Raw genomic sequence first — 27,218 nt, 5'->3', positions numbered from 1 at the left:
ACGCTATGTAAAGAAAGCTCACAGTGATCTTGGGTTACTGTCTGCCAGCTCCCAATACAAGGGTTCATTTATACCAAAAGGGCTGTTTTCCTCAGGCCCAAAGTGAGAAACTTACAGTCATCAAAGCATACCCTTTCCACTACAAACCACCACTATCCTAGAGTCTGGAGGGTGTTACCTTAAATTCTGCTGATAATGCAACTAACAAGTTGCAAAAACAAGACGAGTTTATTATCTGATGAGCAGACTTTTATGATCGCCTCTAGTGTAAGGCTGAGGTCCTCACCTGTGAATCTCTGGGCTTTTCTTGTTTTTAGCTGCCTCCTGCTCGCTTCCTCTCTTTAGGTATTTAGTAAAGCGTTCATGCAATGTCATTCCCGAGGACCCAAAGTGATGCTCTGTGGGGAGTCAAAGAAAAACATATCAGGCTATCAAAGGCACACCCAACATTCAACTCGTGTGCTTGGACCTGCAACCACAGAGATGTGATGAAAGTAGTCAAGTCCATATAAAAAACATATTAGAAAGAAGAAGGAAAAATGGCTGGTTCAGACAAAATCCAATGTCTGATTTCCACTGTAGGACATGGATACAAAGAGAGAAGCTAGAGCTTACTATCCTTTGATTCAGAGCACCAGCTCCTGCTTGAGTTCCAATTTCAGATGGAACCTGTAACTGGCCCAAACCCAGCTTCTACATCACATTCCCCAGCCTGTCCACCTCCATTTGCCCAGGAGATGGCAAAATAATGTGGGGAAGATATCCATATCCCAAGATCTACAAGAAGCCTCCAGAGGACTCTACCTACTAGACAGGAAAAGACAGAGGGGCTGGGAAAGCCAACTTTCATACCTCCTTTTCAAGCAATTTAAACCTTCACATGAAGGATTTTACCTATTCTCATGATCACAGGTTACCACTAGCATTTCATAATGTTCAGCTCTGTAATTAAAAAATGGAAACTTCTCCCTGGAAGAAATTTCCTTCAAGCTAGCCCCTAGCTTCAAAGGCCCCTATCAATGAGATAAAGATCCCTGATAGACTCCCCCTCATGCCCCCACTCATCCTTCTGCTTGTTAGAGAGGAAGCTAAGCACGTGGAAAGGGAGCCTGAGCAGGCTGGGGTCTGGACTCACCTTTAACATGGTGAACGATGGTCACTATATGCTGGGCAAACAGTTCTGAAGGGCTCCGCTGAGACTGAGCTGACTGTATGTGCTGGAAAATGGATCGAAATTCCTGTTCCTTTTTGTTGCTATGAACTAGATCCCGACAAAGCTTTCGTTCCTGAGCCAGTAAGCCACTGGGTCTGAAAAAGAAACACAGGGAGGCCCAATGTAACAAGATACACAGAAAGTCAGAACATTTAAATCCTAAAAATGAAAAGCGTGCTTTAAAAGAGTTAAATTTATCTGTAAAGTTCCTTTTTTAATTCCTACCAAAGTAAAAAGTAACCTCAATGCACCATAACTATGGAAAAAGGCATCCAAGATCTCTCTCTTCCCTTTTCCCCATTGGAATCTAATAGGAACAAATGGGTAGGATGAAGCATTAAACCTCAGTGATTCTGTTCTGGGGGTCTCTGCTGGTTTTAACAGATGACAAACAGGAAGGTGTTTTAAAAGACCAACTAGTTTGGCCATCCAGGGCCACTCAGTGAAGCAACACAATGCAGCAAGAGTGGGATGTGGCTAGAATGCTGTCCAGGAGACTTCCAATTGGCTTTGCAGTTTTTACACCAGGTAAAAAGCAGCCTGGGCCTCATCACTCGTTCCTGAAGTTCTCCTGCCCCCAGCCCCAACTTTAAAACTGTTACATTATTTCATGAAGGCCTGCAATAATAGATATCGTGACTTAGCTAAGAATGGAAAAATGGATCCTGCATGGCTCCACAGGCAAAAGACATCTCAAGCATATTAAGGAAGGCAACAGGACGAGGGTGGAATGGGGCCGGCGGTGGGGCTTACAATGTGATGAATAGAGTGCAAGAGAGAAGCAGAGGGGACCCAGGATCAAAAAAGCCAGTCACTATAGCCTAAAAAGACGCTTCACCACTGCTATGATACTGCCCCCAACATATAACTGCTCAGTGATGCACACTTCTCCACTGAAAACAGAGAGACACGAGGGTATCCACACTGAAAATGAGACAGCGGGGAAATACATGAGGGGCCTGTCCTCGTTCCAGAATGACCTCAGGGAGAGAGGTTAGGCTACTAAAGCCCTGAGGGTCAAGCTGGACTGCAGCTCACCTTGCAAGGTCCTCATCAAAAGAGTCCATCCGGACATTGACCTGGGCCTCTCGAGTAATGGAAAAGGAAGACTTCCCCGTGGAAAAGTCTCCTTTGGCTCCTAGCTTCTCTCGGCTCTCAGAGGTCTTTCTCGGGGGAGGTGATGAGCTTTTCTCCTGGACTGCTTTGTAAGCAGTCACTCGGAAATTTTTTTCAGGCACAAATCCCCTGTGCCCACTTTCGGTTCTCTTGGGTCCTCCCCGATCCTCCTTTTTGGATCTCTCTGAGAAAGACTCCTCCTCCAACTCCTCCGTTTTTCTTTGCTTTTCCTTCCCTGGAGGTGCGTACATCAGGCCCTCCCATTTGCCTGACTTTTCCTCATCCTGGTTTTTGTTTGCACCTGCTACAACTTTCGACATGAATTTGGGTTCATCATCAAACTCAGATTCCTTCCTTCCTTTAGCCTTGTCTTTATCTTGATCATCCATCTCCTCCTTGTGGAAGTCAGCCATCTTCTTCTCAAAGTCATCTCGGAGCTTATACCTTTTAGGAGACTGGCTACCCCGAAAAGGCTTCTCAGTATCAGTTTTGGGAGCAAATGGATCAGATTTCATTTTTGTATCACCCAAGCCCGCATCAGAGAAGCTCCCTTTCTCTTTCATTTTCTCTTTATCAGTATTTGTTTGTTTCTGTTCCTTATCCTTTCCATTCTCTGTCTTCTGCTCATCTAGATACCTAGTTATGAAAACACAAGGGAGACACACAAGAGGCTTCTTAAGCAACTTGATCTAAAATAAACTAGCACCATGTGCGAACGGTCTTAGGTTTTTGCTTCTCTAACAAGCATGTCTTGTGGATTCCAGTGTTACGACAGGAGTCTTGGTTACTTTCTATTAATTTCTAAAAAACTGCTCTTCACAGATCTATGAACTTGGCATTTAAGAGAAAACTATATGGTCTACGGAGTTGTGTATTACAAAAACAAAAAGAAAATAGCAAAGGCAATTTTTAGGATACTGAAAAACAAAAACCTACTTACCTGTAAGTGGTCTAGGAAAAAAAAAATTTAAGGTCTTATCCAACCTTCACTCAGTCACTTAAAATCTGCTTTCAGCAAAGTTAACATAGAATGTTCAACCTTGGACTGTTCTGCTTTTATACAACTCACATTTGGAAATACAAGTCTCAAAAGAGACTTCAAATTTGCTTCAAGTCACCTAGAAGACCTAAGTATGAAATATACTGCAAACACAAATAAAAACAGAATACATGTTAATTGGGGGAGGGGGTGAAAATCATCCTACTCATTCTTATGGAAAAGCAGAGCTCATGCCCAAGTGTTCTAATTAGATTCACAGTCCTGGCAAGGAACAAAACTTGTATTTCAAAGCAGACTTACTGAAAGCTGCAAAGTACAGATTCTGAACGTCTCATTTGTACCATGAATGGAAAAAGTCTGATCATGTTACAGTTGCATTAATATGGCAAAAAAGAACCAAAGGACAGCAGGGCAGCAAAGAATATACTAATAAAAGGAAAAGGTGGGGGCAGGAGGGGAACCACCTGCTCTGTAAGGCCCTCTTAACAACCTGGTCCCAGTACAAATTCCCTGTTATGTCTCTGCCACCCCCATCCATCCAACCAAATAAAAAAGATTCCAGTTCCAACTCACCGTGTCCCCCAGGGTAGAAAGACAGAGACACTGTTATGTCCTCTCCTAACACACAGCCTGGTTGGCTTCTACTGGGACATACACCCACTTTGTGATTTTAAAACAAGGTCTTCCTGGACTAAGCCTTGGACTTTCCCATTCTGCCCAGTCTCCTCAACTGGAGGGTGTGAGGGCGGGAGGGTGCAGCTCTTCACCATGATGGACTGACGCAGATCGATCACAGGAGATGGTGGGTCCTAGAGGGTCTAACAGCTCCAACAGCCACTCATTTTGGTAAAGACCACATTTTTTGATGGCTGATCCACAAATCTCTACTGTTCTCTAGCTTATACTGGTAGAATCCAAGGCAAACTTTAAATGTGAAAACATCACTGCAGAGTAGTCTAAAGAAACTTTATGCTGCAATACAAATTCAGGAAGGCAGGAAAACTAGAGTTAAGCTAAAGGTTTCCTTGGGTGATGCTTTAAAGTTTGCTAAATGAAAAGTTGAGGAAATGGGATTATCTTATTACCATTAATCAGAGCTCTAAAGATCACATTACAACTAAGCTGCCACCTGGTGAGATAAAAACAAGCAGACGGGAAACAAGACACTTGCCTCTTTGTATAGGCTGCTCCGCCTGGAGCAGCAGCCTCCTCTTTCTGAGATGAGCCATATGTGGAGCCAGTGGCCGGTGGACTCTTACCCATGGGGCTCTTTTTGGATGGACTCAAGGACCCCGAGCCATGGTCAAACTGACCTTGGTGTGTCCCAGCCTGGTACCCAGCACCACTCTGCAGAGTTGAGCCCATCTGGGATGTGCTGGAAAGCGGAGGGCTAGGTTTGGGCACAGGGCTAGGACGAGGTGACCGTCTCCTCACCACCACAGACTGGAGGGGGCTTTTGAGAGCCGGGCTTCGCTCCCGAGGACTCAGCTCAGACACGGCTGAGGCCCGTGATGCAGAACCAGCACTGTATGTGGTGGCATCTGGCCACGGCTTTGAGCTCTCAGACGCTTTTGTGTCTTGAGAGGTGCCTCCAGAGAATGGCTGCTCCTTGGCCTCATCTCCCTGGTTATCCCCGGCAGCCTGAGACGGCCGGCTATCCTTGGAAGAAGACTTTTTCTCCTTTGCAGACTTGCGCTTAGAAGATTCAACTCGGCTGTGGTTGGAGGAAGAACGAGAGGATGAGGAACGCCTTGACCTGTCAGAGGAAGACTTATCGGAGTTTCTAGAATGGCTCCTGGACCTTGGTGAAGGGGACCTTCTCTTTGGGGACCGGGATCGGGAACGGCCCCGACGAGGACTGTATGCTTGCCGGTAATTCTGCCAATTTGAGCGGTAGTTTCCATAGCCTCCTCGGTTGTACTGGCCCCATGGATAAAAGCCTCTGTTGCGCCCACGGAAATAATAGGGCCTTCTATAGCCTCTGTTGTGACCTCGGAAATCCCGGTTCTGATATACTCTTGGGTGATTTCTCTCTCTGTTATGAGCTGGAGAATATGATCTGGAACGAGACCTAGAACTGAAAGAGGGGCAGGGGAGGGAAGAAATGTTTGAATTTTTGACACAAGCATTTTTACTCAAGAAAAACCTGCCAACAAAGAGGTAAATCCCTCTTCTTATGTATCATAATTAATTAATTTCAGTTGTTTTCAAACGAAAGGTACAAACTTAAATATTTAATTCTACTCTTATAGCCACATTAAGTACAAAAATAAAGAATCACTTTAACAAATGAGACAATGAGATGCTTCATTAATACTGTAGCACATTCTAAATGGAGATGTATTTCTACAGTGACTGAGAGAATATAAAAATGTTCTTAATGTAGTAAACTAAACAAACACCATTTTAATATAGTATACTAATTACTTAGAGTTTCACAGGCACAGAGGATTTTACAGGTAGGTCCCTGGGTCACTGGAAGTGATCCCTGCATGCTGTGGTACCCAGACAGGTAACTATTCAGATCCTCTGGCCCCACACTGCTTACTCCCCATCCTTTCCACCTCTCTTTGTCTGTGCAGGGCTAATTTCTCAGCTTCCACTGAGACTTGGGGTTGTAAAAAAAAAAGTTACAACAGGTCTAAACCAAAGAATACTTAAATAGGGACTTAGAGAACTCATCTGTTCAAAGCTTAAAAGAATTTTAACTGAAATCAGATCAGCAAAGCATATAAATATTGTTGTTTTTTTTTAAACTGGGAATCTGGAAATGGTCTCATTATCTAGAAGGTCAAGTTTCTGTGGCTGAACTACAAGGTCTTACCCAGGTGCCACAAGAGGGCACCATCTGACCATAAGACACCGAAACACACAAGAGGGTAGCAAAGAGGAACTACAAAAACAGCCCCACACTTGCACATCTTTAAGGTCAACCTAAAGCCTAGTGTTGTGTTCTTCTTAACAATACAGAACTCTAATTTAGCAAAGGTACATTTCCAGACCCGTGGGGATTCAACAGTAACCTAACTCTGTAAAAATTACATGTTCACAAATGCCAGGTTTGTCAATGACAGGGAGCTTTGTTTCCATCAAAAAGCCAAAAACTGTATTTGTTGGTGTAGAAAATCCAGTGGGGTTCTTTGATACCACTTGTCGTGTCAACTATGATACAGAGCATTAATTAGTCACTACTCCTAAGTAGTTAACTAGAAATACGTAAAATTACTAGAAAACTCCAAAAATATTTTCTTTACATATAGAATAAAAACCCTTCAGTTCATAAGCAGGGTTTCTCATATCAGACCTAACTGGAAACAGATGCAAATGTGACAGGTTTTAACAACTAAACAGAATGTTATTTTTAGAAAGAAACTTACACTTAGAAGATAAAGTGGGATTGGTTTCCCACTACTTACTACCCACCATGCTCAGGTCTTTATCTACCCCAAGAACAACAGGAACTAGTGAAGATGCAGCATACTGATGGCTGTTAATGGTTGCTATTTAAGTACAATTTTAAAAAACAAACTTACCTTTCACACTTTTCATTCAAAAATAGTAACAATATAAGAAAGAAGGGAGAGGCAGATGCAGCTATGAAACTGAATATGACCCAATTTAATGGCTGTACTTGAGGGAGGTGATGCACCACCAGCACTAAGGAGGGTTTAATTCATGTTCCCATCCTCAGAGGCTACTGCTGCTTCTGTCACCAATTACTAGTGAGGGCCCTGCGGCATACTGCATCCAAAACCCGCAGTCACTGCACAGATGCAGGAATATGAGTCTCTGCAGATTGCAAATTTATTTATGAGAAGTCACTTAAAAGGATACAACAGTCTGAGAAATACAAGGAAACAACCAATTTTCTCCAATTCTGTAGAACTCAGCAGTTAAGTTAATTTAAAGGCATGGTTTCTCAAACTCTCTGGACAGTATACTTTCCTTGTAGGAGAGGGAAAAACAAAAGAAAAAAATCATGAAACAGATAAGCCAGAATTAAAAATTGAACATCCAGTGGCAAATTTATCTGTTTCTAAAAAACAGAGAAGTCAGACTAGAATCAAATATAAAAACATGTTTTCTAGTGGAGATATTCCTCCAAAATAATCTTCCAGGTATTAGGACAGCACATGGAGTGTCTCTAGACCTACCCCAGCACATATTGCCTGCGTAAGATATCTTTCCCTCATTTGCCAAGTTGATGACCATGCCAAACGATCTGTAGAATAAGGAGAAGCAATCTGTCCAGACAGATCCGCCCAGAACTCCAGCTATCACAAATACTTCAGAGCTGGTTAACACTTTTCAATTTGGGTTATGTCAGTTCAATTTTCTCTCTGTTTTGGTTGTACAGCCTCTTCTTTTTGAACCAATTATTTAGTTTCCATTTACTAGATTAAGTTTTAAAGAACCAAATTAGCTGAAACTGAGATTTAAGCAAACCAGATCAAAAGACTCTGGGCGCAAGGTAGGAGTTTACTAAGAGTCTCTGCTCGGTCCTATGGCCTTGATAGCAACTTCCTGAGGTAGATGTATTTAAGTGGACTTTCCCTCATTTTTGGGGGGTGGGGGTGGGGTTTGAGAAGATAAAACAGAATTTTACTTACATACAGACTCTGACACAATTGGGCAACAGAGAGACTTTATCTAGCACAGGCCTCAAACAAAGTTTGGTATAAAAATGTGTGCCCAAGAAACATGGGAGAGAAAAATAAAGTTAGGATTGCTTACCCTCAAGGTGTAATGTTATCTTAAAAAAGAAAAAAAAAACATGGAGTGTTTCTTTTGAGTGAGAGACTCAAAGTTTATAACTTCCTGTTCTACACTATATGGAAGTCATTAACATTTATGCACACCTATTTTTTGTTCAATCTCTGCTCTGAAATTAATTTTCAGACAGGCTTCTCACAGATTCCATTTAAGAATTAACTTATTCTTGGGCTTCCCTGGTGGCACAGTGGTTAAGAATCCACCTGCCAATGCAGGGGGCATGGGTTCAAGCCCTGGCCCAGGAAGATCCCACATGCCGTGGAGCAACTAAGCCCGTGCGCCACAACTACTGAGCCTGCGCTCTAGAGGCGGCGAGCCACAACTACCGAGCCCACATGCCACAACTACTGAAGCCCGCACGCCTAGAGCCTGTGCTGCACAACAAGAGAAGCCACCGCAATGAGAAGCCCGTGCACCGCAACGAAGAGTAGCCCCTGCTCGCTGCAACTAGAGAAAGCCCGCACACAGCAATGAAGACCCAACACAGCCAAAAATAATAAATAAATAAAAATAAATAAATGTATTTTAAAAAAAGCATTAACTTATTCTTGTTGGGAGGGTGGGGGTGGGGGGGGGAAGCCTACCAACCATTTGTTTATAGACTCTTTTAGAAGTAGGACTATGGAAACCATCAAGAATAAAGATAAATAACAACTATTCCTGAGTTTATTTTAAACTGCATAATTCATTTAAGAGAAGGGCTCTAGATACTCATCTAAAATAATCAGCAGGGGCGCCAAGTGGTAAAACTGAGAAATTGTCTCCTTGCCTACTGCAGCTCTGACAAAAAGAATGAAATTGTACAAAGATCCCCTTTTGGTATTTAAACATTTAGATACATCAATATTTCTCTAATACACATACAGAAACTTATATTTACTAACAGGTTCTTATCTACTCACAAAAGAAAGTTTTAAAGAATGAAAAACCGAACTCATAACACAACAAAAGAGGAAAGATGCCGGAAGTTTGGCATTATATTCCAAGACATAGCTGAAACAGGAAATAATCCAACTAAAGGTGTAGAAACTGACTAAATTAAAGAATACTGGCAATAAATTCAAAAGAATTATTTGCACATTTACTAAGGCAAAGTGATGTCTACAATAGTGATTTTTAGGCAGTTGCAAGATGTGTTTTACTAAATAGATGGAGCTTGTTAGTAGTTGGCATATCAGGTATATATATACAAAGGACTCCTGATTAAGTTTTCTAAGGTTTAATTATTTTAGTGAGTTAAGGTTTCTTTTCCTTGCAATGTTGATCATACTATTAATCCTCTTAGCTATCCTTTCTTTGCTGATGATGCAAATAAACCTTGGTCCAAGCCTCCAAAAATACTTCAGTGAAAAATAATCAGGTGTAGAGATTTGAAGCAAGTAGCTTAAATAAAAATAAAATGCTCTTTCTTCCACAGTGGATGAAAAACAGTATGTGCTGGCGGGAAAGAAAAGGAATTAGGCCAACAGCATGGCAATCAAAGTTGATTTGGATTTGTAACATTTGAAGAGACCTGGAATATCTTACAGCCCAACACGCCACCTCAAGCCAACCCCGCACCTCCATTTGACACTCACAGAAAGGGTCTAACAAAAGATCTTCAGAGACCTATACTGACCGATCAATGATTACCTCATTATACAATCACACCCCCTTACCTCAGCCTGCGTTTCCTTGAACGAGAGACAGACCGACTTCTGGACCGAGACTTCGAAAACGAACGAGAACGAGATCTTGATGCAGATCTTGATCGAGAAGAGCGAGATCCAGATTTAGATTTGTTTGTTTTTGACATCTCTAAAGAGAGGGTCGCTTTTCAATTACACCTAATGTAAGAAAATAGAATCAAACAGATGAGTGAGCCCCTTTGCAAATGAGTGAGTCCCTTGAACTTCTATGGACACTTAGAAACAACCAAAAAAGATGAAATGACTGTTAAAACCAAACAAAACAAAACACTCTTTGCCCTTTTACCAAGGGGCATTTCTAAGCAGTACAATTCCGAACATACCAACCCACAGCAGCAAATGGAAAACCTGACCTGTAACTCTAACTGGGGGACACCATGAAACACAGACAAAAATGAGGAGAGCTAACGATAACCTGGGGCACACAGTCTTTTCTCAATAAGCAGACAAGTTTTGCAAACTAAGTTAACTGTTAATAAAAGTACTGAGATGACCTGAGACAGGCTTCCCAGTCCTCACAGAAGAAACCCTATGCAATGACATCTTGGTTATAGAGTATGTGGCACATCTTACCATTTCCCTACTTCCTGGACCCTGAATCCATGAGGCATATCCTTAATATTTACTTCAAAGGAAAAGGTTTAAAGTGTGACAGATTCTGTAATCTCCTTTACACTTACAATTATGTATTATACCTATAATTATAATCATACATCTGCTCATTACATCTATAGTTATATCTTTCCATTTTGTATTTTTCTAACTTTTATCTTTTTTATCAGTATTACCAAGTACCTATGTATATTATTTATCTTATCAAAGAATTAAAATCTGTTTATTTGTGCTCAAAAAAAAAAGTGTGACAGAATATTCTCAAATATTGTAATACCACAACAGGATGTACTACATCCTGTAAAATACAGGATTTTTTTTTTTTGGCTGCGTTGGGTCTTTGTTGCTGCGCACTGGCTTTCTCTAGTTGTGGCGAGCAGGGGCTACTCTTTGTTGCAGTGCGCGGGCTTCTCATTGCGGTGGCTTCTCTTGTTGTGGAGCACGGGCTCTAGGCGCACGTGCTTCAGTAGTTGTGGCTCGCGGGCTCTAGAGCGCAGGCTCAGAAGTTGTGGCGCACAGGCTTAGCTGCTCTGCGGCATGTGGGATCTTCCTGGACCAGGGCTCGAACCCACGTCCCCTGCATTGGCAGGCAGATTCTTAACCACTGCGCCACCAGAAAAGTCCCAAAATACAGGATATTAATCCATAAACATAGGACTAAAGTAATTTATAAGGAGAAGAACCTCTACTTTCTTCTAGCCCATCACTAGCTTCAAGAGTCAACCTTCTTTCAGAGTCATTTTCCCATGAAAAAAACAAAATTGTTTTTTCCTTTTTTTTCAAAGATCAGAAAGCTAGTTAATACCCAAACCAGACCAGAACTCCAGGACTTATCCTATCACACCTCATTGCCTCACTGCTTAACAAAAGATTCTTTTATGTAATGTTGCGCCTGGCTTGTGAAGGGAAAACAATAATCAATGAACATTTCACCCTCCCCTACCTCTCAGATTTTCTTGTTATTCAGATCCCAACTAGAAAGCTATCTCCCCAGAGGTTTGCCCTGGCCACCCAATCAAAAGCAGCCACCCATTCTCTAAGGTCTAGTCCAGTACCTTGTTTTCTTCTTAGGAGCACTCAATCCAGTACTTGAAACTTGTTTACTTTGTACTTGTTTACTTTGTTTTTCCTCCTCTACCCAAGTAGGATGTAAGCTCCCACCAGCAGAAATCTCATTTTTCTTATTTACTGCTGTATCCTCAATGCCCAGAACAGCAAACACTTAAACAGTATTTTTATTAACTTATCCTCAAGGAGGATATTATTACATCCCTTTTTACAGATGTGGATACTGAGACATAAAGAAGGTAACTAACTTGCCGAAGGGCACTCAGCTTTAAGTGGCAGGGCTAGGATTTGAACCAGGTGACCTGGCTCTAAACCAGTGCTCTTAACTACCATTATACAGCCTCGCCAGAGCAGTGTCTGGCACACAGAAGGCATGCTGAGACTTGTGGGATGAATAAATGAATGCAAGTCTCCACTCCTACTGAGTTTAGGATCTGGTAAAAAGGGCAAGACAGAGACAAACTGAAAGGTGGTATCTGTTTATAATTACTATATTCAAGTTTTAGATTTGAATTTTAAGAACTTTTGGAAAGGCAAAGAAGTCCAAGAAGCTGCTTTGGCTCCAGCTCATAAGGGAAATAACCATAATCTCAGAGACATAAATTTAGAAGAAGAATGAGAAATTGCTAGGAAGCCAGAGACAAACAGTGATGAGTAAGAGATTGCTAAATGAGGATACCAAAGACCTACAGTCTAGATCTTGCCAAAAGGATCAAATTGTTACATGCTTTAGCAAGGTCAAAGATGTTTCAGTTTGGAACCAATTTTTGGAAGTAGTGTCATTATACAAAGCCAGGGTAGAGGAATAAGTTATTTGGAGATATGAGGTGGAGGTGTAAATAAGCAATTTACAGAAACTGAATATTGAAAATACATTGTTTTTCTGGTTGGCCTTCAGCATATTTGGGGATTCTCTAGGTTCATTCTTGCTAAATGGCTTTTTTCTGTTACAAGTCTAGGGGTATCTTTGCCTAGCAACTTCTCTGTCCAGTCTTCAATTTAGTTTAGGCTAGAAATAAATACCCTTTTAGATCAGTTACACAATGGGTGGACAATATCAGACTTTAAAAGAAAAGGGGAGGGAATTCCCTGGTGGTCCAGTGGTTCGGAGTCCTCACTTTCACTCCGGGGGGCACAAGTTCAATCTCTGGTCGGGAAACTAAGATCCTGAAAGCCTGTGCTGCCCGGCGGGAAAAAGGGAAAAAAGAAAAAGAAAAAGAAAAAAGGAGAAGGGAGAACAAGTCAGTAGAAAAGGAAATACTCATTTCAACTTCAAGTCACTGGAAAATTAAGAACCTAATTTTCATGAAGAGGAAGAAAAAGTTGTCATCTAAATACAGATAGAGAGACTTCCCTGGTGGTCCAGTGGCTAAGACTCTGCGCTCCCAATGCAGGAAGCCTGGGTTCAATCCCTGGTCAGGGAACTAGATCCCACATGCATGCCGCAACTAAAGGAGTCTGCAAGCCACAACTAAGGAGCACATGTGCCACAACTAAGGAGCACACGTGCCACAACTAAGGAGCACACGTGCCACAACCAAGGAGCCCACTGGTAGCAATTAAGACCCGACACAACCAAATGAACAAATAGAAAGAAGGCAAAGTATTTTTTAAAAATACAGATAGAGCCAAATTTAACACTTCTACCTATATTAAATTTACTAGAATTGACAAATGTACTCAAGAGTCACAATACTGTGACACCACCCTCACTCCTAGAACTTCTTTAATGTGAACTGAAACTAATTTTAAAACATCACTATTCCCTGAGAGTTAAGAGGAATAACTTTGGATGATACAAAACCAGAGCTGGAAATAAATCAATGAATATCTTAACTCATTCAAGAGAACTCTAGAGAGTGGACAAACAATGGTAAATTAAAGTAGACTTGGTCTTTGCCTCCATGGAGCTTATAATCTAGAGTTACAGATAGATAATAACCAAGTGAGCAAGCAAAAATGTAATTTCAAATTCTGGTAAGTACTAGGAAGAAGGCAAAGAGCGCATAATGTTGGCAAATTTATGAAGTGTGGTAGTGGGTTATTTAGATAGGATGGTCCAGAGGTGGCATTTAAGCTGTCACCTGAAGACTATGAAAGAGCAAGTCACACAAAAAAGGAAAAGGTCCAAAACACCGAGAAGTCTCTTCTCCTGATATACATAAATAGATTTCATGTATATAAGCATTTTATACAAACATTTTAGTGTAAGGTAGGGACAACCATAACTAAAGCTATCTGATTAAATTACCAAAATTCATTCAAAACAACTCTCAGTTCTACTTTGAAGACCTTTAAAACTTCATTGTGTTTACACATAGCTTTTCCCATTTCTAACATTTCTTCCATGTCCATGCTCTAAAAATAGTATGGAAAGTACGACAGACAAATATCACCTTGAAAATCAACTTAGCACGTTTTACATGTTACAAGTATTGGGTTGGCCAAAGAGTTCGTTTCGGTTTTTCTTTCAGAAGTTTGGTTTCTGTTCAAATTAAAATTTCCCCCAAAGGAAGTTTTGTTTCTTCAGCAATGACTACTCTTCCTGGACATGCTGTTTCATTCAGAATAAAATAGCCATGTTCCTACACCAGCAATATAAAAGAATCCACCTATTGAACAAGTAGTACTCAGCATGTTAGCAGGCAGAAATATAGGATCCAGTTCCTAAACTCCTAGTTAAGGGCTGGTAAGATCCAAATACCCTCAACTTTCCAACATCCTTCAGATGGCATGGTTTCATATCCACATTATCACCCTGTTTGCCACTGAATCAATTCCAGTTTGTCCTCCTTCACTGGGATACTCAGAACTAAATGTAATTCTCCAAACTTGGCCTATTATAAAACTATTTAGATACTACTAATGCATCCTAAGATTTCTCTTTCTGGCAGCCACACCACATGTTGATTCAGAGTGAGATGAGTCACTAGGCCCTCAAATCCTTTCTCATAAACCCTTCTTCAGCTGCAAGATATCCTCCTCCTCCATCTTGTATTTATACCACTGTTGTTCTACCCTCCCCCCTTTCTATTTAAAACCCAAGTGTAGAATTTCAAACAGCCTTCTGAAATGGTTTCAGGTATAATTCTGTCACTTGGAGGAAGGGTTCACCTTTAAACTGTTCTGCAGAGCCAAGTGAGAGGGTAATTTCCAGACCCACCACCCTTTTTAAAGCCCAAGCCTTCTCCACCAAGCCACTCGTCCTTGGAAGAGCAGATACATTTTAACTTAAAAGAAAACAAAGGCCTTAAGGTATATAATTACATGGCTTTTATGTCATTAAAAATCCAGATCTTATTTTTCAACTCCAAGCAACAAGAATAATATTGGCAGCAAGGGCCAAAGCAAGCTTCTCTAAATCAAAGACTCTCAAAGGTAAGAAAGAATTCGATTACTCCTCTCCCCTTCTCACTCCAGATTAAGTTTCTTCTTAGTGTCCCTAGTGACTACGCCAGCATTGCGCTTGGCACATGGTAGGTGTCTTGCTGAATTCACCAGAAGGAACACTTCGGTAGTTAAATTTAATACTGTTTGCCCCATGTTTGGAACGCTGTGGATAGGTTACATTTGGCAGGAGACTGAGTTCCTAAAACTAAGTAGTGCCAAATACAGCTTCTCAATGGGCTGCCCTGGGGCTCCAACCTTGGCAGCCCTAAATGGTCAAGCTACTGGGTTGGCCAAAAAGTTCGTTTGGATCTTCCGTAAGATGTTACTGTTTCTTTCATAGAAAGAGGATTTACTACTAATCAAGCAAATAAAACTTTAAGGAAAACATATTACAACCTGAAAACAAAACAACAACATAAAACACACCCACAGCCTTCCTAATATGTAAAACCAATTCAAAACTAAGTCCTTTAAAGCTCTCTGAACCCATGAAAGGACACAGGAATTGAGTTGGGCCAGGGAACTATTGCGTATGGTGAACAGTCTGATCTCTGGATAGCTAGCTACACCTAACTGTTTTGAATGACTCCACTGCTGTAACTTAATATCTGTGAGCAAACCATTTGTTTTTCCTTTTCTCATTTCCATTAATATCAAACTTACTATCTCACAGGATATTCAATTTCCTCAAGAATCTTATGCACCTTAAAGAGCATAATCACAGCATTTCTCATGGTTTTAACTCTCACTTCAATATCCACATTACAACCAATTTAAAAAGCAAACAAAGTACTAGGTTTAGTACTAGGTTTTAAGCACCAACCTCTTTCTCTAGCACCACCTGCTTCCCTGCAGCAATGAAGCATACAGAGTTGTCTCTCTTTTTTTTTTAAATAGATCTTTATTGGAGTATAATTGCTTCACGATACTGTGTTAGTTTCTGTTGTACACCAAAGTGAATCAGCCACATGCATACATATATCCCCATATCCCCTCCCCCCTGAGCCTCCCTCCCCACCTCCCTATCCCACCCCACTAGGTCATCGAAAAGCACTGAGCTGATCTCCCTGTGCTATGCTGCTGCTTCCCACTAGCTAACTATTTTACATTCGGTAGTGTATATAAGAGTTGCCTCTATCTTATTTTCTTACGTTATTAGAATATATTAGAATATATTAACATCATGAAACTTTCATCACTAATTCTTACTCAAAGGACTCATGACTAATTCAAGGAAGAAGGAGTGTTACAAAGGAACAACAGTTATTTTAATCTGTTTAATTTGGGTTACAGGACCCAAATAAGATCTAAGCCTAGAGAATTTCAGGACAGGATCACTAAACACCACCCTCTAAAAGTTAACTAAATGGTGACCTAAATGGGAAGGAAATCTAAAAAAGAGTGGATATATGTATACGTATAACTGATTCAGTTTGCTGCACAGCAGAAACTAACACAACAGTGTAAAGCAACTATACTCCAATAAAAATTAATTTAAAAAAAATGAAAAATAAAAAAAAGTAAACTAATAGTCAAAACAATGGATAAGAACAATCAACTATGGAAATCTTCCCAAGAAATAGCCTTCCAAAAAGAAATGCAAAAATCTCACCATAAGACTTAGAATCCTTTTAGGCAAGTCCCTAATTTAAGACGTAAAATTCCATAAGATACACTGACATACTGAAATGTATAACATCTATGACATGATTTTATAAACACACAAATTTTAGTAATGAATGAATACTGACGGGGAAAATGAAGCATGGGAATTTGCATCTTCTTGTAGTTCAGAGGAAAAAAAGGCTATGATTTAATGACTAAAACATACATTCATACATATATTTATTTATTTAGGCCACACCTCGCAGCTCGTGGGATCTTAGTTCCCTGACCAGGGATTGAATCCGGGCCCTCGACAGTGAAAGCATGGAGTCCTAACCACTGGACCGCCAGAGAATTCCCCGTAACAATTATTCAAAGAAAAAATATCCACCTACAAGTAGGGGGACCAGAGAGTTCAAACCTAAAAGTTAACATACAGTATATAGTCCAATAAAAGATTATTGCCCTGCTCTGGCTGAGACAGGCTAGGGGTGGGGGTGTGACATTTGTATCTATCAATTTAGGGTTTCCAGGATATTTGGGTTGACATGGGGAAAAGGACTTTATCAATAAATTGGGACTATCCTGAAAAACCAGGACTCATCATTTCTTCAAGGAGGACAACTCAGCTACCCTGATTTGATGGACTTACTATTTAAGAATGTCTAGCTTCTCTTGCTCTGTATTTAGAATACATTCATCAAAGATCCTTCTATTGGGTTAGCCAAAAAGTTTGTTCGGTTTTTTTCCGTAAGATGGCTCTAGTAGCACGTAGTTCTCTTTAACTTCATTCAAGACAATTCTGTTAGACTGCATGTGACAGCTGTCATATCAGCGTGCATTAAAAAAAAAAAAATTATCAAAATTGGTGAACTTTTGTGTAGCCATTTTAATATTGAAGATGGAAGAAAAAAAGCAATATTTTCGGCATCTTATGCTTTATTATTTCAAGAAAGGTAAAAACGTAACTGAAACGCAAAAAAGATTTGCACAGTGTATGGAAAGGGTGCTGTGACTAATCGAACATGTCAAAAGTGGTTTGCGAAGTTTTGTGCTGGACATTTCCTCCTGGATGATGCTCCACAGTGGGGTAAGACCAGTTGAAGTTGATAGCAATCAAATCGAGGCAATCAAATCGAGACTTTAACTGAGAACAATCAACACTATACCACGAGGGAGACAGGTGACATACTCAAAATATCCAAATCAAGTGCTGAAAATCATCTGCACCAGCTTGCTTATGTTAATCACTTTGATGTTTGGGTTCCACGTAAGTTAAGCGAAAAAAACCTTCTTAACAGTATTTCCTCATGCAACTCGCTACTTAAACATAACGAAAACAGTCCATTTTTAAAACAAATTGTGACGGGTGATGAAAAGTGGATACTGTACAATAATGTGGAATGGAAGAGATTGTGGGGCAAGTGAAATGAACCACCACCAACCACACCAAAGGCCAGTCTTCATCCAAAGAAGGTGATGTTGTGTATATGGTCGGATTGGAAGGGAATCCTCTATTATGAGCTCCTTCCGGAACACCAAACGATTTTTTTTAAACACTTTTTTGAGGACTTCCCTGGTGGTCCAGTGGTAAAGAATCTGCCTTCCAATGCAGGGTACATGGGTTCGATCCCTGGTCAGGGATCTAAGATCCCACATGCCGCGGGGCAACTGAGCCCACGTGCCACAACTACCTGAGCCCGCACCAGAACTAGAGAGAAGCCCGCGCACCGCAACAAGAGACCCGATGCAGCCAAAAATTTAAAAATAAAGTAAATAAATAAATACTTTTTTTGGATGCACCTCACGGCATGTGGGATCTTAGTTCCCCAACCAGGAACTGAACCCGTGCCCCTTGCATTCTTAACCACTGGACCGCCAGGGAAGTCCCAGAAAACTAAATGATTAATTCCAACAAGTACTGCTCCCAATTAGACTGACTGAAAGTAGCACTCAACAAAAAGCATCCAGAATTAGTCAACAGAAAACGCATAATCTTCCATCAGGACAACGCAAGGCTGAATGTTTCTTTGAAAACTGTTACAGCTTGGCTGGGAAGTTCTTTTGTTTTCTTTTAAATAATAACAGTAGATCCAACCACCTTCTTCTTCTTTTTTTAAAAAATATTTATTCACTTTACTTATTCTTATTTCTCTTGGGTACATACCTAGGAGTGGTATTGCTCAGTCACATGGTAACTCTATGCTTAACTTTGTGGGGTACTGCCAGACTATATTCCAAAGCAGCTACACCATTTTACTTTCCCACCAGCAGTGTATGAGGGTTCCAATTTCTCTCCATCTCTAACACTTTATTATTGTCTTTTTTATTATAGCCATCCTAGTGGGTGTGAAGTGGTATCTCATTATGGTTTCTTTGTTTAGTATTTATTTGGCTGCACCGGGTCTTAGTTGCAGCATGAGGGCTGTTAGTTGCGGCATGCGGGATGGATCTAGCTCCCCGACCAGGGATGGAACCTGGGCCCCCTGCACTGGGAGCGCAGGGTCTTAACCACTGGACCACCAGGGAAGTCCCTCATGGTTTTGATTTGTAATTCCCTAATGACTAACCATGTTGACAATCTTTTCATATGTTTATTGGCTATTTGTGTATCTTAGAGAAATATCAATTCAGATCCTTTGTCCATTTTTAAGTTGAATTATTTGTCTTTTTATTATTGAGTCGTAAGGCTTTCTAAATTATGGATATAGATCCCTTATTAGACATATACTTTGCAAGAAGTTTCTCCCAATTTGTAGATTGTTCTTCCATTTTCTTGATTCTGATCTTTAAAGAAAAAGGGATTTTGTTAGTTTTTTTTTATAAAGTCTGATTTATCTTATTCTTTTGTTCCTTGTGCTTTTGGTGTCATATCTAACTAAGGGTTTGCCCAAGGTCACAAAGATTTATTCCTAGGTTTTCTTCTAAGAATTTTATAGCTTTAGCTCTTGCATTTAGGTCCATGATCCGTTTTGATTTAAATTTTATGTTATAGTGTGAGGTAAGGGTCCAACTCCATTCTTTTGCATGTGGCTATCCAGATGTCCTAGTACCATTTGTTGAGAAGACCAGTCTTATCCTACTGAAATGTCTTGGCATCTTGGTCAAAAAAAAAAAAAAAAAAAAAATCAACTGATCATAAATGTGAGGGTTTATTTCTGTATTCTCAATTTTATTCCATTGATCTGTATGTCTATGCTTATGCCAAAACCAATTTGATTACTGTAGCCTTGTAGTACATTCTGAAATCAGAAAGCGTAGGTTTTTCAACTTCCTCCTGCTCAAAGACAATTTTGGCTATTCTGAGTCCCCGACATTTTCATATGAATTTTATTTTATTTTTTTAATTTATTTATTTATGGTTGCATTGAGTCTTTGTTGCTGCACGCAGGCTTTCTCTAGTTGCGGCAAGCAGGGGCTACTCTTCCTTGCGGTGCGCGGGCTTCTCATTGTGGTGGCTTCTCTTGTTGCACAGCACGGGCTCTAGGCGCGCGGGCTTCAGTAGTTGTGGCACAAGGGCTCAGTAGTTGTGGCTTGCGGGCTCTAGAGCGCAGGCTCAGTAGTTGTGGCACACAGGCTTAGTTGCTCCGCGGCATGTGAGATCTTCCTGGACCAGGGCTCGAACCCATGTCCCCTGCATTGGCAGGAGGACTCTTATTAACCACTGCGCCACCAGGGAAGTCCCTCATATGAATTTTAGATTCAGTACATCAATTTCTGCAAAAAAGCCAGCTGGGATTTTGACAAAAATTGTTTTGAATCTGTAGATCAATTTGGAGAGAACTGCCATCTTAACAACATGAAGTCTTCCAAACCATGAACATGTGACATCTTTCCACAGTTTTGTAGTTTTCAGAGTACAAATTTTGTGCTCACTTTGTTAAATCTATTCCTAAGTATTTTGCTCTTTTTGATGCTACTGGAAATGAACTGTTTTTCTATGTCATTTTGATTGCTCACTGCTAGTGTACAGAAATACAATTCATTCTTTTTTTAAAATAATTTTATTTATTTTTGGCTGCGTCGGGTCTCTTGCTGCACGCAGGCTTTCTCTAGTTGCGGCAAGCAGGAGCTTCTCTTGTTGCGGAGCATGGGCCCTAGGCACGCAGGTTTCAGTAGGTGTGGCACGCGGGTTCAGTAGTTGTAGCACGCAGGCTCCAGGGCACGCAAGCTTCAGTAGTTGTGGTACATGGGCTCAGTAGTTGTGGCGCACAGGCTCAGTTGCTCCGCAGCATGTGGGATCTTCCCGGACCAGGGATCGAGCCCATGTCCCCTGCATTGGCAGGCAGATTCTTAACCACTGCACCACAAGGAAGGCCCAGAGAAATACAATTCATTCTTGTATACTCATCCTGTATCCTGTAACATTACTGAATTCATTTAATAGTTCTAATAGTTTTCAGTGGATTCCTTAAGATTTTCTACATAAGATCATATCACCTGCAAAAGAGATAGTTTTACTTCTTCCTTGCCAAGTTAGATGGCTTTTATTTCATTTTCTTGCCTAACTGCCCTGGTTAGAACATCTGGTACAATGTTGAATAGAAATGACAAAAGTGAACATTCTTCTCTTGTCCCTGAACTTAGGGTGAAAACATTCAGTCTTCCGTCCACCTTTAAGTACAATGATACCTGTAGGTTTTTCACAGATGTCTAATGTCAGATTGAGGAAGTTCCCTTCTATTCCTAGTTGGTTTAATATTTTTATTATGAAAATATGTTGGTTTTTTTTTTTACTGTATTTATTGAGATGATCAAGTAGTTTTGGTCCTTTATTCTACTGTATTACATTATTTGATTTTCAACAGTTACCATTTAACACCTGTTTTTAAAATAGGTCTTAAAATTAGTCTTTTCCCTGTTTATGGATCTCTAACATAACCTTAATAGAAGAGGAAGAGTCTCTGAGGACTGACCCCATGTAGGCCTGCACTCCCTATCCCTTGCCCAGGCCCCAGGACTGTTGTCTCTGCTCTGCCAAGAGGACAGCATACTTTTCCAGATCAGATGGCACTATATTTGGTAACTGTTACGTAACACAAGAGTGCTAACCAAATAAATTTAACAATTCAGGATACCAAACCCAGGAAGCCACAAAATTACCTGGTAAGAGATCACGTCTGATTTGTTCTCCATTTTATGCACAGTGCTTAGCCACAGAGTGGACACTTGGTATGTGCTAATGAACAGGCTCTTTCACACTTCCTCTTCATCACACAAGCAGGAATAATAAAAGATTGGTTCACCAAATATTAACAATACAATCCAAGAATAAAATTAAGTATGTATCACAGTCCTAATCACTACAGCTAAACTAAAAGTTGAGCTCATTTGTATGCCTTGTGCATTTTCCTCAAAGGCAGAGAAGGCCAAACTGATCTCAATGTTAGGGAGACACACTTCATTTAGTAGTGCCAGGTTAGAGTGAAACTCCACCGCCAACAAGTCCAGTCAAGACAGCCCTGCTCTCAACAGTCACTAAAGGCAAGAAGCAGAAAATTCTTGGTGAACAAAATGACTGAAATAAAGAAGAGACAGATCCAAAAATCAGCCAAGAAAGAAATTCACCATTCATAAAGGGTTGTAGGCAAAGGAGGGGGCCTGATTGTGTGCTCTGTGTGCCTCTGGATAGTTAGGGGCAGGAAAGCAGAACTCAGGTGAAATATTAAACATGTTTACTATTTTATGCTTTCCTCTGGAGATTATCCTCTCCTGAGCAAAAGAGGGAGGGAAAGGGAAACAGAATCAAGAGCAGCTGTAGGTATCTCCAGGGAAACACTTTTCCAAGACTTCACACCACCCCCCCAACATCCCCGAAGAAATCAAATCAGAGACCCCTTCCTGACAGTTACTCTATTAAGCAGCTCTCTTAAACTGTTAAATAAATCCATAAATATAACACTAATTTCTGAGGTCTTAAAATTCACAGAGGCAAATACCTACATGTGCGCTGAGCACCCTCCTAAAAGGAGAGGAAGGTCCTTTGGGGAGAATGGCAATTTTATTGCTTAAACAACTTAAGGATATAATAAAAGTTTGCCCTTGCCTATGTTACAAAATCATAGCTATTCTGGAGTTTAGTACTAAAATTCTTAAACTTTAAACATTGTATTCTATGTAATTTGGTAGAACTTGTTTTTAAAATGAGTAATATGTAGGTACAGATGTACATATAAGACATATCTACATAAGCACATGCAGCAAACTATTAATAGTGGTTACCTCTGTGGAGCAGAAAGGAAGACATGAAGAGGAAGGGGGCAGGAGAAGGGAAAGACATGAAATGGGGCAGACAGGATAAGAGCATGTGCTTCTTACTTTACATATAAATTTTTTTAGCTAGTGAGTTTACAGGTAACTTCCCCCTAACAGTCTTTTACAAAGTTGTTGACATTCATAGCGTTAATGGTGTTAATTCTTTTAATGTGGAATCAAACATCTACCTACTTTCTTCTGAGATATTTTAAAAATCTAGACTAGTAATTTCCACAAGACCCTAAATAAATAAAACTGTACTTTATTCAAAGTCCATTTCAGGAAAACTTTATTACAATGGAATTTTTTCCCTCTTTTATGACTTTAAAGAAGGTTAAGAAAGGCCAGGCCAGCCTTATAGCCAGCTGGGCTCTTTTTTTTTTTTTTTTTTTTTTAGTGTTTTTATTATGGAGGCATTGATTCAAACATACACAAAAGTAGAAAAGAACAGTGTAAGGAACCCAAGTACATCCGTCATCCAGCTTAAAAAATTATCAACTCTTTGCAGGTGGGCTCAATTCATGGTCAAAATCCTAATAAGTCTGGGTGGACAGAGCCAGTCTCTGCAGCTATTTCCCCATACCTTTTCCATAAAAAAATATTAGAGAATCCTTCCATTAAAAAATCCAGACGTGCGAGAGTTCCCTGGTGGTCTAGCAGTGAGGATTTGGCGCTTTCACTGCGGAGGACTGGGTTCAATCCCTGGTCGGGGAACTGAGATCCCGCAAGCCGAGCAGTGAAAAAAACAAAAAACAAAAAAAAAAAACCAGACATGAAATGAGGGGACCCAAAAGGCTCACCTCTACATGCTTCTCCATGTGTGCTCTGCAAATAAGTCTAAAAGGAGAATCAATTATCAGCAAATAACAATGACTCTGATTTCAGTTCAAACACATTTAAAGTAAATTCCAAAGTGCAACCTTAAACTACCTCCTAATTACAGGACATGAGTAGTCCAAAATACCATTCCCATTGTGGGTTGTTTCAGCAACTTGTTTTTAGAAGTGTGACTACTTCATAACAACTGAGAAATTATTATAAGAGGGGAGAAAATACACATTAATAAACTACATTTTGGGGTTAGCAAGCTAAAAACAGCTAAAGCTTCTAATTCTGTGGAGTCCAAAAGCCACTGTAAAAATTGTGAGCTCAGTTCAACTGTTTATTTGGCATTTGGGGGATTATCTGACATTGTAATTTTTTTACCAGTGTGCTTTTATCCTAGCCTTACTATCAACTTCCCTGAAAATAACATTTTTATTAATGACAGCGTATATTTTAGTTAACTTATGCTAATAATGGACATGTTTACAAAACAAATTCTCAATTGTTCTTCCTATTGGTTATTGTCAGGCTGGAAAGAATTCAGAGCAACCAGCTCCGAAAACTTCACAGAAACAATTCAGCACAGGGACCCCTGTGTTCAGAAACTGGAGAGTGAAGGGAAGCAAATAAAGCCCACACCCTCAGGGAAACAGTACCTGGCCTTCGGTTCTTGAGTCAAGTAACTACAGCAACAAAAGGCCCAACTCTGTATACTGTTTTCACTACGTAAAAAAAACTAACTCATGTTAGTTATCCATTGACACACAGATAATTTTTCTAAGTGAGTATTAAGAAGCTTCCCTGAGGGTAAGCTCTGAAGCATTTATTGGGCTGGCCAAAAAATTCGTTCAGTTAATGAATAAACTGTTCGATAAAGTTGGTGGTGAAAATGAAAAATGTACTTAAAACCGAATGAAATTTTTGGCCAACCCAATAGATTAAAAGTACATCAATTAAGGAATGGCAAGCCTCACAAAAAAATATACATGGATAATTTATAATAATAAAAGAGCTTTTTTCCCCTAGGTCAAGAACACTGCCAGTGTGGGAAGTACTGGCCAGCTGGATAAGCCAGCTCTTATCCACAAAGGTTCAATTCCAAGTCCTCCAAAAGTCAATCTCTGTCCTTCCTTTGCCAGCCCTGATTTCTTTGGACAGCAAACAGGAGCACTGTGTTATTTGTCTCTTAGAAAATTCATAATAAACTGCACAGCAAAAACAGGAAAAAAAATGAGGACTCTTTGCCATCACTTCAAACTTGAGGAAAATAAGTAATTCCTTTCTAACAGTATTGCTACTTATGTTGGATGCTTTGGGCTCCCAAATGCAAAACAGACCTGTTCTGACAGAGTTCTTTTCCAAAAGCCACCAGATACCTGTATTCTGTGGGTGGGCGTGGGGACTGTGGGCTCCTGTCTAACCAGCAGGGTGCCCATCCTACCTCAGAGTCTTCTTGACTTCCCTCCTTTCCAGCCCAAGCACCAATCATCAACTAATAAATAACAGATGTTATTCTAGCCTCCTGTTTGGCTGATGCAATCTGCTTTCTTCCCTCTCTTATCAGGACCTCTGATCAGGGCAGAACTGATCTTCATTGCCACTGGTGAGCAATGAAACGCTAAAAATAAGTAAATAAATAACGGGCACCTTAAATGAGAGAAATTTACCAAAACTAAACTCATGCTCCTAATAAACGCAAAACCCCTTATTTGAAGGAGGTGTTTTTAACCTCTCTGTGCCTATTTTTCGTCAATAAAATGAGGATTTGGAACAGCTCTACCAATGGCAAAAAGAACTTAGAACGTTTACACAAACTGAGAAGGACATTCTTCATCGTTACTTCAGCCATATCCTAAAAATGGAATTAAGTGGTGAGGGTTAAACTTTTTGCTTTTAGGGCTTCCCTGGTGGCGCAGTGGTTAAGAATCCGCCTGCCAATGCAGGGGACACGGGTTTGAGCCCTGGTCTGGGGAAAATCCCACATGCCGCGGAGCAACTAAGCCCGTGCACCCAACTACTGAGCCTGCGCTCTAGAGCCCACGAACCACAACTATTGAGCCTGCATGCCACAAATGCTGAAGCCCGCGTGCCTAGAGCCCGTGCTCCACAACACGAGAAGCCACAGCAATAAGAAGCCTGCGCACCACAATGAAGAGTAGCCCCTGCTCGCCACAACTAAAGAAAGCCCGTGCGCAGCAACGAAGACCTGACACAGCCAAAAATAAATTTATTTTAAAAAAATTTTTTTGCTCTTAAAAAAGAATCATCCTCCACTTCCATCCTATCAACTCTGAAATTTACTGTAGAAGAAATCATTTAAGATTCATAACATATTCTACCGCTTTATAAAAACCAGTGCATCTGCCCGAAAATAGCTGACCAGGGACTTGATTACTTACCTTCTGACTATACTTAAACTATCACTTGCATGGGGGCAATTCACCTACACCAAATTCAGGCAGCACCAACCTCACTTGGGAAAGAGAAGTTTCCAGAGCGAGTCAGGGCTCTGCAAGACTCCTGTCAGGCTGAGAGACACTGCCGCTAGCTTCTTTCCATCACACAGCCAGCAAGAGGTCACATTTCCTTCCTGCTCTTCAGAGACTGAATTAGTTTCTCTGTCCCAAAGACATGGCAAACTCCACCGCTTCCATCTTTCATTTTTTAAAGGAACAGGACCACTATTTCTCAGTAACTTGGAAAGGTAGGAAAAATTCAGTGAGATAGCTATTTTCCATATGGCACAGAATACAGCATGCCACTAATTATTTCAGGCCTGATTTCCACAAAGGAATAAGAGTTTCATAAATGTTTCTCTTTCTTTGTGTTTTGTTTTTTTTAAAAAACACCAGAGAAAAGATTGAATAATTTAAGATCAAAATGACAAACCTTTGCTGGGAAACCCCTTTATTCATTCTTTCCATCAAACTGCTGTTTCTCCCCCAATCAGAAATAAAAACATAGGAAAATCTTAAGATAGCTGGGATATTATGTAATAGTCATAGAAAGCAACATAATTTAATCAATCAATGCTGGAAAATTCTGAAAAATACACACAAGTAATAAACTTAGGTCTCAAGCCACCAGTCTGAAAAAAGCTAGTAAAAGAAAATATATGCAAGCAATTTTACACACCAATTTCTTCTATTATAAGTATGCCTCCTACAAGGTGGTAAACTCAACTTCATCTGCCTGCACTGTGTTTTAAATATACGGTTTATCTAATAGCAAAAGGAAGTGACTTGGAATAAGAGAGGCATTCTGGGGGACTTTAAGAATTAACAGTCTTTGTAGATTTCAGTTTATTCATTTGTTAAAAGTGGTTAATACTGAACATACAACTTAACTTCTAAAGTTTCAGGGGACTTCCCTGGTTGTCCAGTGGCTACGACTCCGCACCCCCAATGCAGGGGGCCTGGGTTCAATCCCTAGTCAGGGAACTAGATCCCACATGCCGCAACTAAAAGTTCACAAGCCACAACTAAAAAAGAAAAGATCCTGCATGCCGCAACTAAAAGATCCCGTGTGCCACAACGAAGACCTGGTGCAGCCAAATAAATAAATAAATAAAGTTTCAGCTTAGTAGATTGGGCTTCATAAACATAAATAGGACTTCGCACCAAGTGCTGGTTACTGGAAAGGTAAATACACAATCATTTCACAATTTTTTAAA

General features: G+C 40.3%; 1 protein-coding gene across 3 annotated transcripts in view; it reads right to left on the bottom strand.

Moving 5' to 3' along the window:
• The window catches only part of THRAP3 (thyroid hormone receptor associated protein 3), a 72,043-nt gene that overhangs the window by 10,492 nt on the left and 34,333 nt on the right, over window positions 1-27,218 (bottom strand). For 2 of the 3 annotated variants that reach the window (XM_059919089.1, XM_059919091.1), the window contains 5 exons: window positions 9,761-9,928; window positions 4,501-5,406; window positions 2,252-2,965; window positions 1,136-1,308; window positions 287-398 (listed from right to left, as the gene is read on the bottom strand). In XM_059919089.1, the coding sequence (XP_059775072.1) occupies window positions 287-398; window positions 1,136-1,308; window positions 2,252-2,965; window positions 4,501-5,406; window positions 9,761-9,897 (2,042 nt within the window). In that variant the 5' untranslated portion in view covers window positions 9,898-9,928. Of the gene's footprint in view, window positions 1-286; window positions 399-1,135; window positions 1,309-2,251; window positions 2,966-4,500; window positions 5,407-9,760; window positions 9,929-25,944; window positions 26,105-27,218 lie in introns of those variants that run through there. The other variant, XM_059919094.1, reaches the window with a different exon arrangement.

This window comes from Balaenoptera ricei, chromosome 1, assembly GCF_028023285.1.
Source record: "Balaenoptera ricei isolate mBalRic1 chromosome 1, mBalRic1.hap2, whole genome shotgun sequence".
Lineage (NCBI taxonomy): Eukaryota > Metazoa > Chordata > Mammalia > Artiodactyla > Balaenopteridae > Balaenoptera > Balaenoptera ricei.
This window is presented reverse-complemented; position numbering and strand designations above follow the sequence as displayed.